The sequence below is a fragment of the Catharus ustulatus genome, chromosome 3, assembly GCF_009819885.2.
Source record: "Catharus ustulatus isolate bCatUst1 chromosome 3, bCatUst1.pri.v2, whole genome shotgun sequence".
In the NCBI taxonomy this organism is placed as follows: Eukaryota; Metazoa; Chordata; class Aves; order Passeriformes; family Turdidae; genus Catharus; species Catharus ustulatus.
Genome location: NC_046223.1, coordinates 40,971,666 through 40,983,932, shown reverse-complemented (window position 1 = coordinate 40,983,932; position 12,267 = coordinate 40,971,666). Strand labels below are relative to the sequence as shown.

General features: G+C 43.2%; 1 protein-coding gene across 4 annotated transcripts in view; it reads left to right on the top strand.

The window, feature by feature from the left end:
* The window catches only part of PDE10A (phosphodiesterase 10A), a 352,930-nt gene that overhangs the window by 176,689 nt on the left and 163,974 nt on the right, over positions 1-12,267 (top strand). Inside the window, exon 1 of one of the 4 annotated variants that reach the window (XM_033055153.1) lies at positions 136-1,422. The exons of the other annotated variants lie outside the window; for them this stretch is intronic. Within the exon in view, the coding sequence (XP_032911044.1) occupies positions 558-1,422 (865 nt within the window). The 5' untranslated portion in view covers positions 136-557. Of the gene's footprint in view, positions 1-135; positions 1,423-12,267 lie in introns of those variants that run through there. 4 annotated transcript variants of the gene reach the window in all.

Below are 12,267 nucleotides of genomic sequence, written 5' to 3'. Positions count from 1 at the left end.
CTCTTGTTTCTGCCCGCTTTCCCTTTAGGTAACCGCTGTGCCGTAGCTGCCGTGTGCGCGCCTAGCAGTGAGAGGAAGGGAGGGAGGGAGCCTGGGAAGCGCTGGCTCCGCCAGTGGGCGTTTTCTGGCGGCCGGGACTGCTGCTGGAAGCGGCACTGCAGTGACTGTATCTGCCTCTTTGCAGGCGAGCGCGCACATACGGGGCAATATTTGCCTCCCTCGAAGAAAATACAGATTGTTGCCGTTTTCTTGCTTTGAATGCGAGGTGGGAGCATGGGGGAAAGCGGACTTTAAAGGGGATTGAAACCGCTTGGCGGTCAGTAGCGCCCTGTCCCCTCTGGCCTAAAGGGGGAACGGAAATGTGAGGATTTTATGAGGGCGGGGAGCCGGGGTGCGGAGGAAATACTGCCCGGGAGTTGCCGGAGGGAACGCAGGACCGATCCGCGGTTGCCTCTCGTTTGGCTCCGTCCTTTTCGGCTTCCCCTTTCGCTTCACTCCGGTATCTCTGCTAGACGTCCTGCCTTAAACTATCGCGAAAGGGAGGGAAGAGCGGAAGCATGTCCAACCCGGAGAAGCGGATCTTATCCCGCCCCTCGGCCCCCCTGGCTGCAGCACCCGGGGAAAAGCCCGGCTCCGGCAGCCGCCCGCTCCACTCCCATGGCCAGAGCGGTGGAGGTGGAGGCAGCGGCGGGTCTCCTCCTCCTCCCCCCGCTCCTGGAGGCGACTCGCCTGCCTGCAGCTCCCTCTCTCTCCTCCTAACAACCACCAGCAGCAGCAGGAGCCGCGCTACAGGCACAGCCTCCTCCGCCGTCTCCGCCAGCATCGTCTCTAGAGCGGCAGCGGCTCCTTTCCTCGTTCCAATCCCCTCCTTCTCCTCCGCTTCTCCATCTTCTTTTTATTTCTTGCCGCCGCCTCCTCGTTTCCCCTCCTCATTTTCCTTTAACCTCACAAGTCTCCAAGGGAGGGAAGGAGGAGGAGAGGCAGCGAGAGCGGCAGGAGGAGGAGGTGGAGGAGGAGGAGGAAGAGATGTTGGCGGAGCAGCAGCAGCAGCAGCTCACTTGATCGCCCATCCAGGCGGCAGCGGCAGGAGGAGGCTCTTCTGTTCTTCCTCCATCCAGGGCTTGCTGCTCCGTTCCGCAGCCAGCGGCCCCCGGCAGCACCACTCCCGGCTCCTCCTCTCCCCAGCCGCCTCTCGCCCGTGGTCCTGCAATTCCCTCGGTGCTGCAGCAGCAGCAGCAGCCCGCGGCGACGGGATCCGAGGAGGCGACGGCCCCGGCGGGAGCAGGACTCCTAGGCGGCAGCAGCGGCAGAGAGGCGCCTTCTTCTCCTTCTCGTCTCCCCTGCTCCCAGGGCCAGACATGGAAGATGGATCTAATTCTGCAAGCTGCTTTAGGAGATTTACGGACTGTTTCTTGAATACAAGTAGGTACCGGAGTGCTGTGCCCTGCAGCGGGTCGCGCGTGTCTCGGGGGAAGGCGAAGGGCTGTGTCCGAGGCTGGGTGCATGCCTTGTGGAAAGGGCATTTCTTTGTGAGTGGGGGGGAGGCGAGGACACAAAGGGGCCGTATACGTGGGGCGTGTGTGGACGCATGGAGGAGCGGCCGGGTGTGTATTGAGGATGCACGGACAAAGGGGATGCTCGATGTAATTGAGTGCTCTTTGTGGGAGCTGGCTGTTAACGCCTCGAAGATTTCGGCATCGTTCCGGGATCACACAACTCTACGTATATGTATGTCAGCCTTTTGCCTGGTACATGCTTAATTTGTTCAGGAATGACACGTAGGGGAATGGAGACTGTTCCCCCTACTTACTTGAACTGGCAATAAGGAAGCATTATGATATCGGCAATTGACAGAAAAACGGCGGCGGAGGACCGAAAAGGGTGAAATGGATCGCTCCTTTCTGCATCCCCCGTCAGAGCTGCCACGCGCGTTCACATTCCATATTTCTGATTCGGCTTTGGTACCGGGTGCCGCCTTTCCCTGGCCGTGGCTCGTTGTAAGGCGGGCCAGGAGCCCGAGAGGAAACATGTGCTCCTTGCTACGAGGGGCTGGCGCAGGAGCGGGGATAGTGACCGGCTGGTGGGGAGGGCGGAATAAAGGGGGAATTGAGGCGCTCCACAAAGGGCGCCCCGCAGCCAGCCGTTCCCAAAGCCTCGCCGGCTCGCAGCGAGCCCGAACGCGGGGGGCGGTCGCCGGTGCCGGCGGGCGGGAGCGGGGCCGGAGCAGCCGCTCGGCCTCCTCTCGCTGCGGGCTGGGCGAGTGCCCTCCCGCGCTGGCCGGGAGAGCCCGGCGGGAGCGGCCCGGGGTGTGGGAGCGGGGAGGAGGCTTCGCATGGCACAAAGTCCCCGTTCGCAGGGGCGTGCGGCCCGGCTGCCCCTCGGCTGTCTCGCCCTCCCGCCGGCGAGGCGCTTCCCCGGCACGCCGCGCCCCGCCGGGTGCGCGCTGCCGAGCTGGGGTGGCCCCGGGACTGGAGCGGCCCTGGAGGGGCCGGGGCTTCGGGCCGAAATCCCCCGGGGTCCGCATGTCCCTGTCCCCCCGCCAGCCCTCAATTCCAGCGCCCCGCCGGGAAATGTGCTCGGTGGGGCACGATGTGGTCACGGAACTAAAGAATTTACAAGCGGAGCATGTATCAGGGCTGATACACAAATACATACATATAATCTATATGTGTTCACACACACACATATATATAACTTTTTTTTTTTTTGTCTGTTATTTTGATGCCTAGGGTGACTTCTTTCAGTTGCGGCTATATTTTCTTTTTGTGACAGCTCCACAGTTTGTAGATCTATGTCTTAAGGTGTACCTAGACTTGAATTTTAATCTGTTAGTATACTTCGATAAAAGTGGCTTTTTGGATACAGGTGAATCGTGTATGGTTCATTGGGGGGATATGAGAAGAGCTACAGAGATGTCCACTGAAACCTCATTATCTGTTTTATTACTTACAGCTGTCTTGAGCAGAAGAGCCTGCAGGTGTGCTAGTACTTGTGTTCCAGAGCAGTGGTGAATAAAAATGATCATTACATTTGCTGCACTGTCTTTTCACAACTTTATTCAATAGTTGATTATGGTACAGAGCTTGTTTCACCTTGACACCTGAAAGGAATCCTAAACTCTTCCAGTTTTAATTTCTTTGTGTTTGAGAGGGGTAGAATGCTGCCATGAGTGTGGTACAACGCTAATGTTTTAAAATAAGTGGTCTTGGAAGCAAGGAACTGAACCAGGGAATAGGTATCATATAAGGCAATCCACTCCTATGCTAGACCAGAAAAAAGATGATGTGGAAAATATCAGCTTTGTTCAAAACAGCTTTAAAAGCAGCAGTGAATTCAACTTCAGCTATTTTATGAACTCTTGAACACAAGAAATTTGGTCATCTTTCACTGATTGTGACCTCTGACTGAAGATTTTCCGGCAGGCAGGAAAGGAGCAGAACTATTCTTTCCCCTGTGAGTTTACTGACGTCTAAGAAGACACGCAGCCTCTCTCTGTGGAAACACTTTTCCATACTCTGCAGCCCGTGCTCACAAAACTTTCAAGTACTTAAAAGTCTGATATTCTCTGCTTCTCTTTTGAATGTGATTGATCAGTGGGCTCAAAAGGTACTCATGAGGTCAGGTAGACGGACAGACAGACGTTCACGTGTGCATATGTACGTATGTGTACCCTTTCCTCCCTCCCTGAGTGATTGCATAAATCTGATTTCCTTAGGAAGCTAGGCAGAAAAAAAAGGAGTGGAGGGAAACAAGATACTATTCAGTTCCAGTGCAGCCACTGCAAAGAGCACTTGTCCAACTGTTTGGAGTGCTGTGCACAGTCCTGGTTACAGTGCAGCCGGAAGGCTATCATTGTTTTGAAGAGGATGAGATCATGTAAAATAACGAAGATAATGTGCTGTGTCTCATAGCTTTTGTTTCCTGAATTGTATTTTAGGTTCTAAATTATATCTATGTAAATATATATGCTCTTTGACTGTAAAGACAAAAAAAAGAGCCTAAATATTTTTGCAGGTAGTCTGAGGGATTCTGTTGGGAAGAGAATTGAGATGAGTCCTTCTGGATAGAAGATTTAGAAGTGACATAACAGAATCCTCAGGGGTGGAAAACAGTGCAATTGCTAGAGATGTATTCTTCTTTCACCTCTGAATTCTTTTGACTTGCATGCTCTCCAGTCAAGATTTTGTTAAAAGGCTCTTACTATTAAAATTTTAGGTTGGTTCTGCAATACTCAGTTCGTGCCATATCTGGCAATTTTTCTTATTAAAATTCTAATGAAGCGCTGGACTGCAGAAGCTTATATGAACTTTGTGTGGTGTATATTGTTTTTCTTAACTGTCTGAAGTCTTGGTGCATTATGCAGTGTTTTAAGAAACTTTTAGTATTGAACATCCTGGATCAATACTCCACCGGAGTCCTGTCACATTTAGAATACTGTGAGTTGCCAGGTATTCCAGTATTTCAGGTTTCCGGGAAATGTCTTGCCTTTAGGGGAGTGTGCCATCTTCCTTCCACATTCAAGGTCTTCTCTCATGGTTAAGCATATGTCAGTCATCTGTGTCCCATGAGTCTACTGGCAGGTATGAGTTCTTTACAGCATGCAGGCTTTCTGCTTGTCAGAGAATGATCTGTGTATTTTTGTTATATACAGTTATCTTTTTCTGGCTGTTTTAGTCCATACCTTCATGTGCTAGATGCTAAGACTTTCTGATTAAGCAGAACTCTAAGAAAAAATACATGTAGCAAGATCTGTTGTTCAGGAAAAATATAGCAGTTAGGATTTAAATAGTGTCAAAATTATTCCTGTTACTTGATCTAATGGAAAAGTTAATCTTGTCTTGACTCTTGTTTTTCCTCATCTGCATATTCGTTTTTTTTTTGCAGTCAGGGTGTTCCGAGTTAAATGCTGATCTTCAGCAATGAATCCTTTGTGTGAAGGTGGACGCAATTTTGTTTTCCAATTAGATCATGCTTAAAATTTAGAATATGTAAGAAATGAAATTGTCTCTGGTTTTCACCCCATGGATTCTGACTCCAGGTTAATTGAAAGCAAAATTGTCCCTAAAGTGGGATATAGTTATGATAAGTGATGTCATTCAACAACTCCTATCAGGACTGATGTTTCACACTTTACATTAATGTATAGGAGCACCATGTGTCCTGGACTTAGTGGGATAGCAGAACAATACATAGGGTAGACAACAAGGAATGGCATGGAAAGGTAATGAAAACCATGCAAGCACAAGCAGGTAACAGTGGAGAAAGACTTGCTTTTCCAAGTCAGGTATTTTTACAAATGGTCTGTAAATTTTTACAAATTGTCTGTAAAACATGCAGCTTACATTTGGAATATCTAATGTTCTGTCCCTTTGACTCCTCAGCTCTGCTGCCTGTGCCTGATGGTTTGGGTCTCATAAGCCTTGAGAGAGGAGGTAATGCCTTCCCTGTTAACTCAGTAACCTTGCTCCTCCTGTGAGATGGACTGTGGAAGGTGTGATTATGCACAACGGGATGGTTCAGATGAGTTGGGAGACAGTTTATTTTTGCCACTTTTGTGAGGAGTATGGCAGCTCTAATATTCTAACACAAGGCCAGCAACTTCATTTACCCCATTCGTGTCCTCCTCGCTTTTGCTCATGTTTAAGCCACCCTTGGTGAAAATCTGAAGTGTAAAGATGAGTTTTTATTTGACATGTATGTGACAGTGACTTGATTTTGAAACAGTCATGTGAGTGCTTATTTGCACTAATGATCTTAGGGCATATTCCTGGCTGACTTGCTCTTATGTCATCTGTCGTACAGATCAGTACAACAGTAACTTCTGTTTAGTTTTAATATTCTGTGCCATTTTCTTATACAAATAGATTATAACCAACACACTCTCAATATTAGGAAATTGTGGACTTAGTTTTAGATTCAGAAAGTTAAGAAGAGAGTCTGTGAGTGGATTTTTAACTTGCAAATGGCTTATGCAGCTTGTTGATTGATGTTGACCTTGCTTGTGTTTAAATTGGTATTTCAGATTGAGTTTAGTATCAGCTTTTTTTAATGCTACTTTAGAAATTATTTGAGTTTCAAGTCATTCTGTTAAATACTTGAGCATTCGATTTTTGTTTGTTTTATAATATTACAATTTTTGGACTGTTGGCACTATTATCATATTTTAAAAGAAAGCTAAAATCCTAAGTAAAAATACATATGGAAAGAAAAAGGCTGTTTGAGAGTTTTAAAATTGTTTTTATACTCCCTCTGCTGGCTGTTTCAATTACAAGTACCTGTACTTGAACATTGTTACTAAATCTGCTTTTCCTTTTACTGTTTGATCAAATAAGTAAAATGTATTGATTTCAATCTGTTTAAAATTTTTTTAAAAAAGTGTTATTTTTAAATGAAGTAACACTCTTTGCAGGAATGGGAAGGCTGACACTTTTTAAAAAAACGGAACAGAGTTTCCATGATAAAAGATAAATAATTTTGCTATGTTTTGTTAAATTAAAAAAAGATAAAATGTAGTCATGAGTTTGACTTACTTCAATATAATTAGCTACAATGCTGCACTCAAGTGTTCTGCTGATGTAAGGGATAATTTCTTAAGGTACTGGTTTTGTTATAGTAGCGTACAACAGTGTCCATCCAGAATATAGCACCAAAAATTGTAATTTCTAGCAACTTCAGAGATTATATTCAAGGGTTGCTTTGTACACTGTAGAAACGAAGCCATTGCATTCCCCATGGGTGTGGGTTTTGACTGGAACAGTTCAGTGTTCCTTGCTGGTTTCTGCTGGGGTTGCAGGCTGCTCGGCAGTGTGCGCTCGCTTGCGCTGGTGCGTGGTTCCCCGGCCGGAGTTTGAAGAGTGCCACCTGCTGAGTGACAGCCCCGCAGCGCTGCTGCCTTTGCCATCTGAAGGCTGTCATGGCTCAGCCTCGTTTGGCTTTGGGGTGTGACAACTCGGTGCAGTTGAGCCTGGCAACTCTGTGGAATCAAGTCTCGGCTTTGAGCTCCGCTATTAAATTATGCAGGTTTTATTTTTTTTTTTTCCCTAATTTGTTTCAAGGTGAGGACACAGGATTTTCATCCTGGCAGGTGGGCTTCCCTTGCCATCTTTTCCCCCTTTTAAAAGCTTGTGAGAAAGTGTCATATTTCTGTGGTTTCTTCATCACTTCTTGTCAAGCTGTCATAATTGGTGTGGGAGGAACCAGCCTGGCTGGTGTTTATTGAAGGCTTTGGCTCCTGCTATGCCAGACAATGTAATGATGTGTTGCACACTCAAATGAGGCCTTTCTAAAGGCAGGTAACAGACTCACCACCATGCCTTTGCTAACAGATGAACATTCCAGAATGCTCATGATGTGTTTGTTTTTGCAGGCAAGAAGGACAATTTGGTTATCAAGTTGTAATTTTTTACAGGAAAGTCGTGCATTAATCTTTAGTGCACTCTAAGAATGCTTTATTTCAGCATTCAAGTATGCTAATTATGTCTTAAGAAAACCCCAAAACTTGGCAAGAATATGAATTAGTTTAAAAAATGTATAATTTACATACTTACAAAGAAATCCTTTATTTAAAATTTTTTATAATATATCTTTTCACTGTAATTTTTTCCCCAGGAAGCTTTCTTAATGCCAGCTCTTAAGCATCTTGTCACAGGTGGCATTAAGAACAAAAAATATTGGTTTAACAGATTTCATATTCTTTTGGAAAACACACTGATAACAAGTTTTAGTCCATGTGAGATTTTTAACTATAAAATGCCACATCATTAAGAGATGCCAAATCTTATTGCTCAAAAGGACTAGATTTCTGGTCGATATATCAACTTGAAGACTTTCTGAAGTAGTTCTGGCTCAGGAATACTAAAAGAGAAGGCTTTTGAGTATTATTCACTGCCTTCAGAGAAGCCATAGTAATATCAGAGAAGCCATAGTAATACTATTCATATATAATGAAAATAATAATAATAAAACCTCAATGTAGAAGCAGCAGTAGTAATCTCACCTTCTTTGGTGCTGGGACCCAAAGAATAGATTGTCAGGGTCAGAGACCAGTTAATCTACCTTCCATCTGAAAACTTTTAATGTTTTCATTAGCACTTATGGATCTGATTCCTTGTTTCTGCATTATCAGCCAACTCCATGCACCAGAGCTGTATTTCTCTTAATGAAGTTTATTCAGCTGATAATAATTTCAACATTCTTCCTTCCTCTCTCCTTCCACTTGCATCAAAAAGAAATCCCCTAATGTCAAGCCAAAAATAATTCCTAGAGAAAACTTTTGCATCTGAAGTTATAATAACTTTGTACAGAAACCTCACATCTCTCATTCTTCTGACCCATGCATCCCCAAAATAGCAGGTATTTGTAGCTGCTGACAAGCACTGCTGTGCTTACCTTAGTAACACTGCTTGCTTTGCTTCACCCTGTGGGGAAGTTCCCACACTGTCAGGAAAGAAGCCACTTTCTTTGTCATGTATATTTTAGTAGTATTTCTGCAACATTGTGATTCAGAGAATAAGATGCTTAGCCTGAATTATGGTGGCTAAATGTGCCTTCTTTTTATTCTTTTGTAGTTTTCCTCACTGCCTAGTTTTTATGTCTCCATTCAATTTCTTTTGTAGTGTCTTATTTTATTTGCCTCCAAACTGGGTAAAGCTACTTCCCTTTCTTCTAAAGGTCTTTGACTTAGTCTTAAAGAAAAAATAAATAAAAATAAAGTGTTTCAGAATTTCACTGATTTTTTTTTTTTCCTCTAACACATAGCAGTTGAGTTTATGATAACTCATTCTTTTACTTACACTGGTTTTTTTGTGTTTATATTTTGGTTTTCTTTCAGGCATATACAGATACCTTGGCAGCTTCTCTAGAGTGAATTGTGTTTTGGAACATAGCTCTGTCGGCTGTCCTTTCTTTGTATGGCTGTCTTTCAGTTATATTGTAATTTCAGTTTTATATTACTTCCCCCTTGTCCACCCATAAGCTTATTTTAGCTGATGTTTCTTTCTTGATTGCTGAATTGTGCTGATTTTGTTTCTTCCTGCAGAGGTCTGGTGTCTTATACTGTCCTTTTTACAGTGATTTTGTTTTCCCCAACTACTTCTGTTGTGTGAAGGCACTATGGCGCTATTATTCTTCTTCAGTATGGTTCACTTAACCAGTATTGTCTGGATTTTTTTCTTTTTGGTAAGAGGAAATTTTGCATGGTAGTTTGAAAATGCTCACGATGTGTTCGGTATTTGCGGTGACTCACTGTATTTCCTAATCCACCACTGTCTGCCCAGCCCTAAGTGTGATGTCAGTAGAAATTTTTTCTTCTTGCTTTTTTTTGAGCACACGTAGGACTGATGAAAGTTACTGTTTGATGTAACAGGAAACTGAACTCATCTGTTCTCAAAACAGGCACTGCCTTAGCTAATATGCTCAGGTTTCACCATGCCAGGCTTCTGTGTCTCATTCTTGAGAGCAAATTGCTTTTGTGTGGATGTGTCTCAATGTTCCTATTTCTTCAGTTTTCACCAGTACAGACTCCTGAGACAACTGCTCTTGGAAGCTCCTTTTTCATGGAACTTAAGTGTTAAAAGTAGTTTTTTGGCTTTCAGCTCATGATTATGAATGCAAGAAGGTCTTGGGATTGGAGTTGATGTTTTGAGAAGTGCTTTGAAGACATCAGAGAGAATGGGTGACCTGCAGTCTCCAATGTTTATAGAACAGTGCAACTGTTGGCTTAGCTTTTGTGGTGGTAGAGAGAACAGGATCATTTGGACATTGCAGGAACTTTCGTAGACTTTTTGAGGGTAGGAATGTGCTTGTAGATTGTGTGTTTCTTTCAGACCTTTTTTGGACTTTTGTTGGAGCTATATGCAGTGCTCATGCTTTTTTAACTAAGCACAGAGGATGTGGGCTCAAGCTTTGGTCCTGTCTATTCTGCTTAACTTTTAGTGAGCTCCTTGGTCCAATTTAGACTGATACCTAATTGCATATGTGTTGGGAGTAAGCAAATGCAGGTTGTTCCCAAAAAGCACTGGGAATTATACTTGCATCTCCCCACCTTGGGAAAGAAGAAGAGTTTAGCTTTGCAGACACAAGTGTCATGCCCCTGTACTTTGTGGTTAAAGATCAGGCTCTGGGCTGTCGTAATTTCTTGTTTAGGGACATAGTTCTATGGAGCAGCAGAGGAACCACAGTCAAAACTCTTGGTTCTGCACACCATGTTCTCTTAGGGAATGAACCACAGGTTCTACAAAGTCCTGAATGAAAGATGCATGTGGTGAATAAGGGACCATATTGGAGGACATGGCTTGCTGCCTGAGTCAGCACAATTATTTATATTTTCTGTCTTTGTTTCCTCAACTTGCTGCTTTGAAAGGGTCTTTGGTAGTTGTGACTAAAATGTGTATATGAATGTTCATAAGAGAACAAGAAGACACAAAGTTAGCCAGTTGGCAGGGACGAATGAAGTGTGTGTGGTGATAGTACATATTTTAAGTTAATGAAAGATGGAGACTTGTCCATCTATGACAGTAGTATTGAAGGGACAAAAATCAGGAATAGAACAGAGAAAAGACTGGAATGGTAAGAGGAGTTTAACATTTTTATTGCTCAAAGGAATGCAATTACAGCAGAAGAAAATGTTCTTCCTTATAGGGAGAGCTATTTATAAACTTTAAGAGGTTTCTTTTGGGGTAGATGAAAGGCTTGATATGTAAATATCTCACAGCAAATTATCAGATTTCAAGGGAATCTCTTCAATGAAGTATAAGATTTGACTGAAGAAGTAAAAGATTACTGTTTTTTAAGCGAGTGTTATTTTTCTTTTTAATGTCACAAATGCTTTCTTTCTGTTTAACTATTAACTTTTTCCTCCTTAGTAACAACATAAGTGTGCATTGGGAATCTTATATACTTTATGAATGTGCTGACAGATAATATTTTAATTTATTTCTTTACTTTTTCCAGTTTAATATTATCTTCATGAATAGGCCAGCTGCTATTTGACAATCTTTTGTTTATGCCAGCTGAGAATGTCCTTTACCATTGTTTTTTAAGGTCGCTCTGAAAGTTTTACTGTTCCACCCCATGTGGTTTTTATTTCCTTTTTTCCTTTTCTTTCCTTTTATTTTTTTCTTTTTTATGTTTTAATTGTAGTTTAATAACTGATCCATCTTGTTCCTGGTTTTTTTTTTCCTAACAGCTTATTAAAGTGTAATTCTGGCTACACGCAGAGCACATACCCTTCTCTGTCTCTTAACATGAATGGCCTTGGGTGGCTGTGGATGTGTTGTGAGTATAGCTAACATCGCTGTGGTTGGCTGCTTTGATGATGGTGACCTCGTACTTGTCCATGACAAGCCTTGGTTCTTGTTTACAAGATGATGTTGCAGGTGTTACCTTCTGATTTGACTGCAGGGCTAATTTTTTGTTTGTTTTTCTTCATTCAGTTGTCTATACTTCTTTAAAAAATATGTTGAACTACTCTCTTAGCACTTTGCAACATCTTGTTTTAACAACTTGCGTTTGAATCAAAGCAACTAGCCATTCTGCTGTGCCAAGAAACACTTCTTCCCAAGCACTTCTAAAAAGGAGGTTTTTGTTTCTCTTGTTTCACAATTCTTTTGCTGTTTATGGAGCTGAAGGGAGAAATGGTAAGGAAGTTAAAATTTGTTATATATATGTCAAAATTGAAAAGAGAACATGAAAACAATTACACAGTTATATTGAGCAATATTGGAATTTTTGAATTCTTTTGCCAGAACAGAAATTGTTTAAGCTTTGTTTAAATATAGTTCTGTTCTGAACTTCACTTTGGAAATTAAACTTGAGTTGCCAAACTGATTTTCAATCCCCTATAAAGACTTTAATATTGGCTTAGATCCGTATGATTTTGTTACGTTTTAGATGTCAGAGATGAGGTCTAATAGTGGCAACTGAGATACTTAACCTGTGCTTCTTTGCTTGAAGTCACTACCAGTGCAGCAGAGGTAGCAGGAAAGAGGCTCAAGCACTTTGTTTGTCTTCCTAACCTGTAATACACAGAGGTGAAGGTCTGCTGACTTACTGAGCTGTAGGCTGCTGTGATGGATGAAGAACTGCAAAGGTGACCTTGGCTCCTACTCGTGTGCTGGTAATCTCTAGAAGCAGATTGCAAAAGGCTGTTAGGAGCAATGAGGACATAAACTGTTACACTGTCTGGCTTCATTCTCCTTTCTGTCTGTTAATTCTGGAACGTGTCTGATCCCAAAGAGATTGTTTCAGGGGGCTGTGATATGTTAGGTG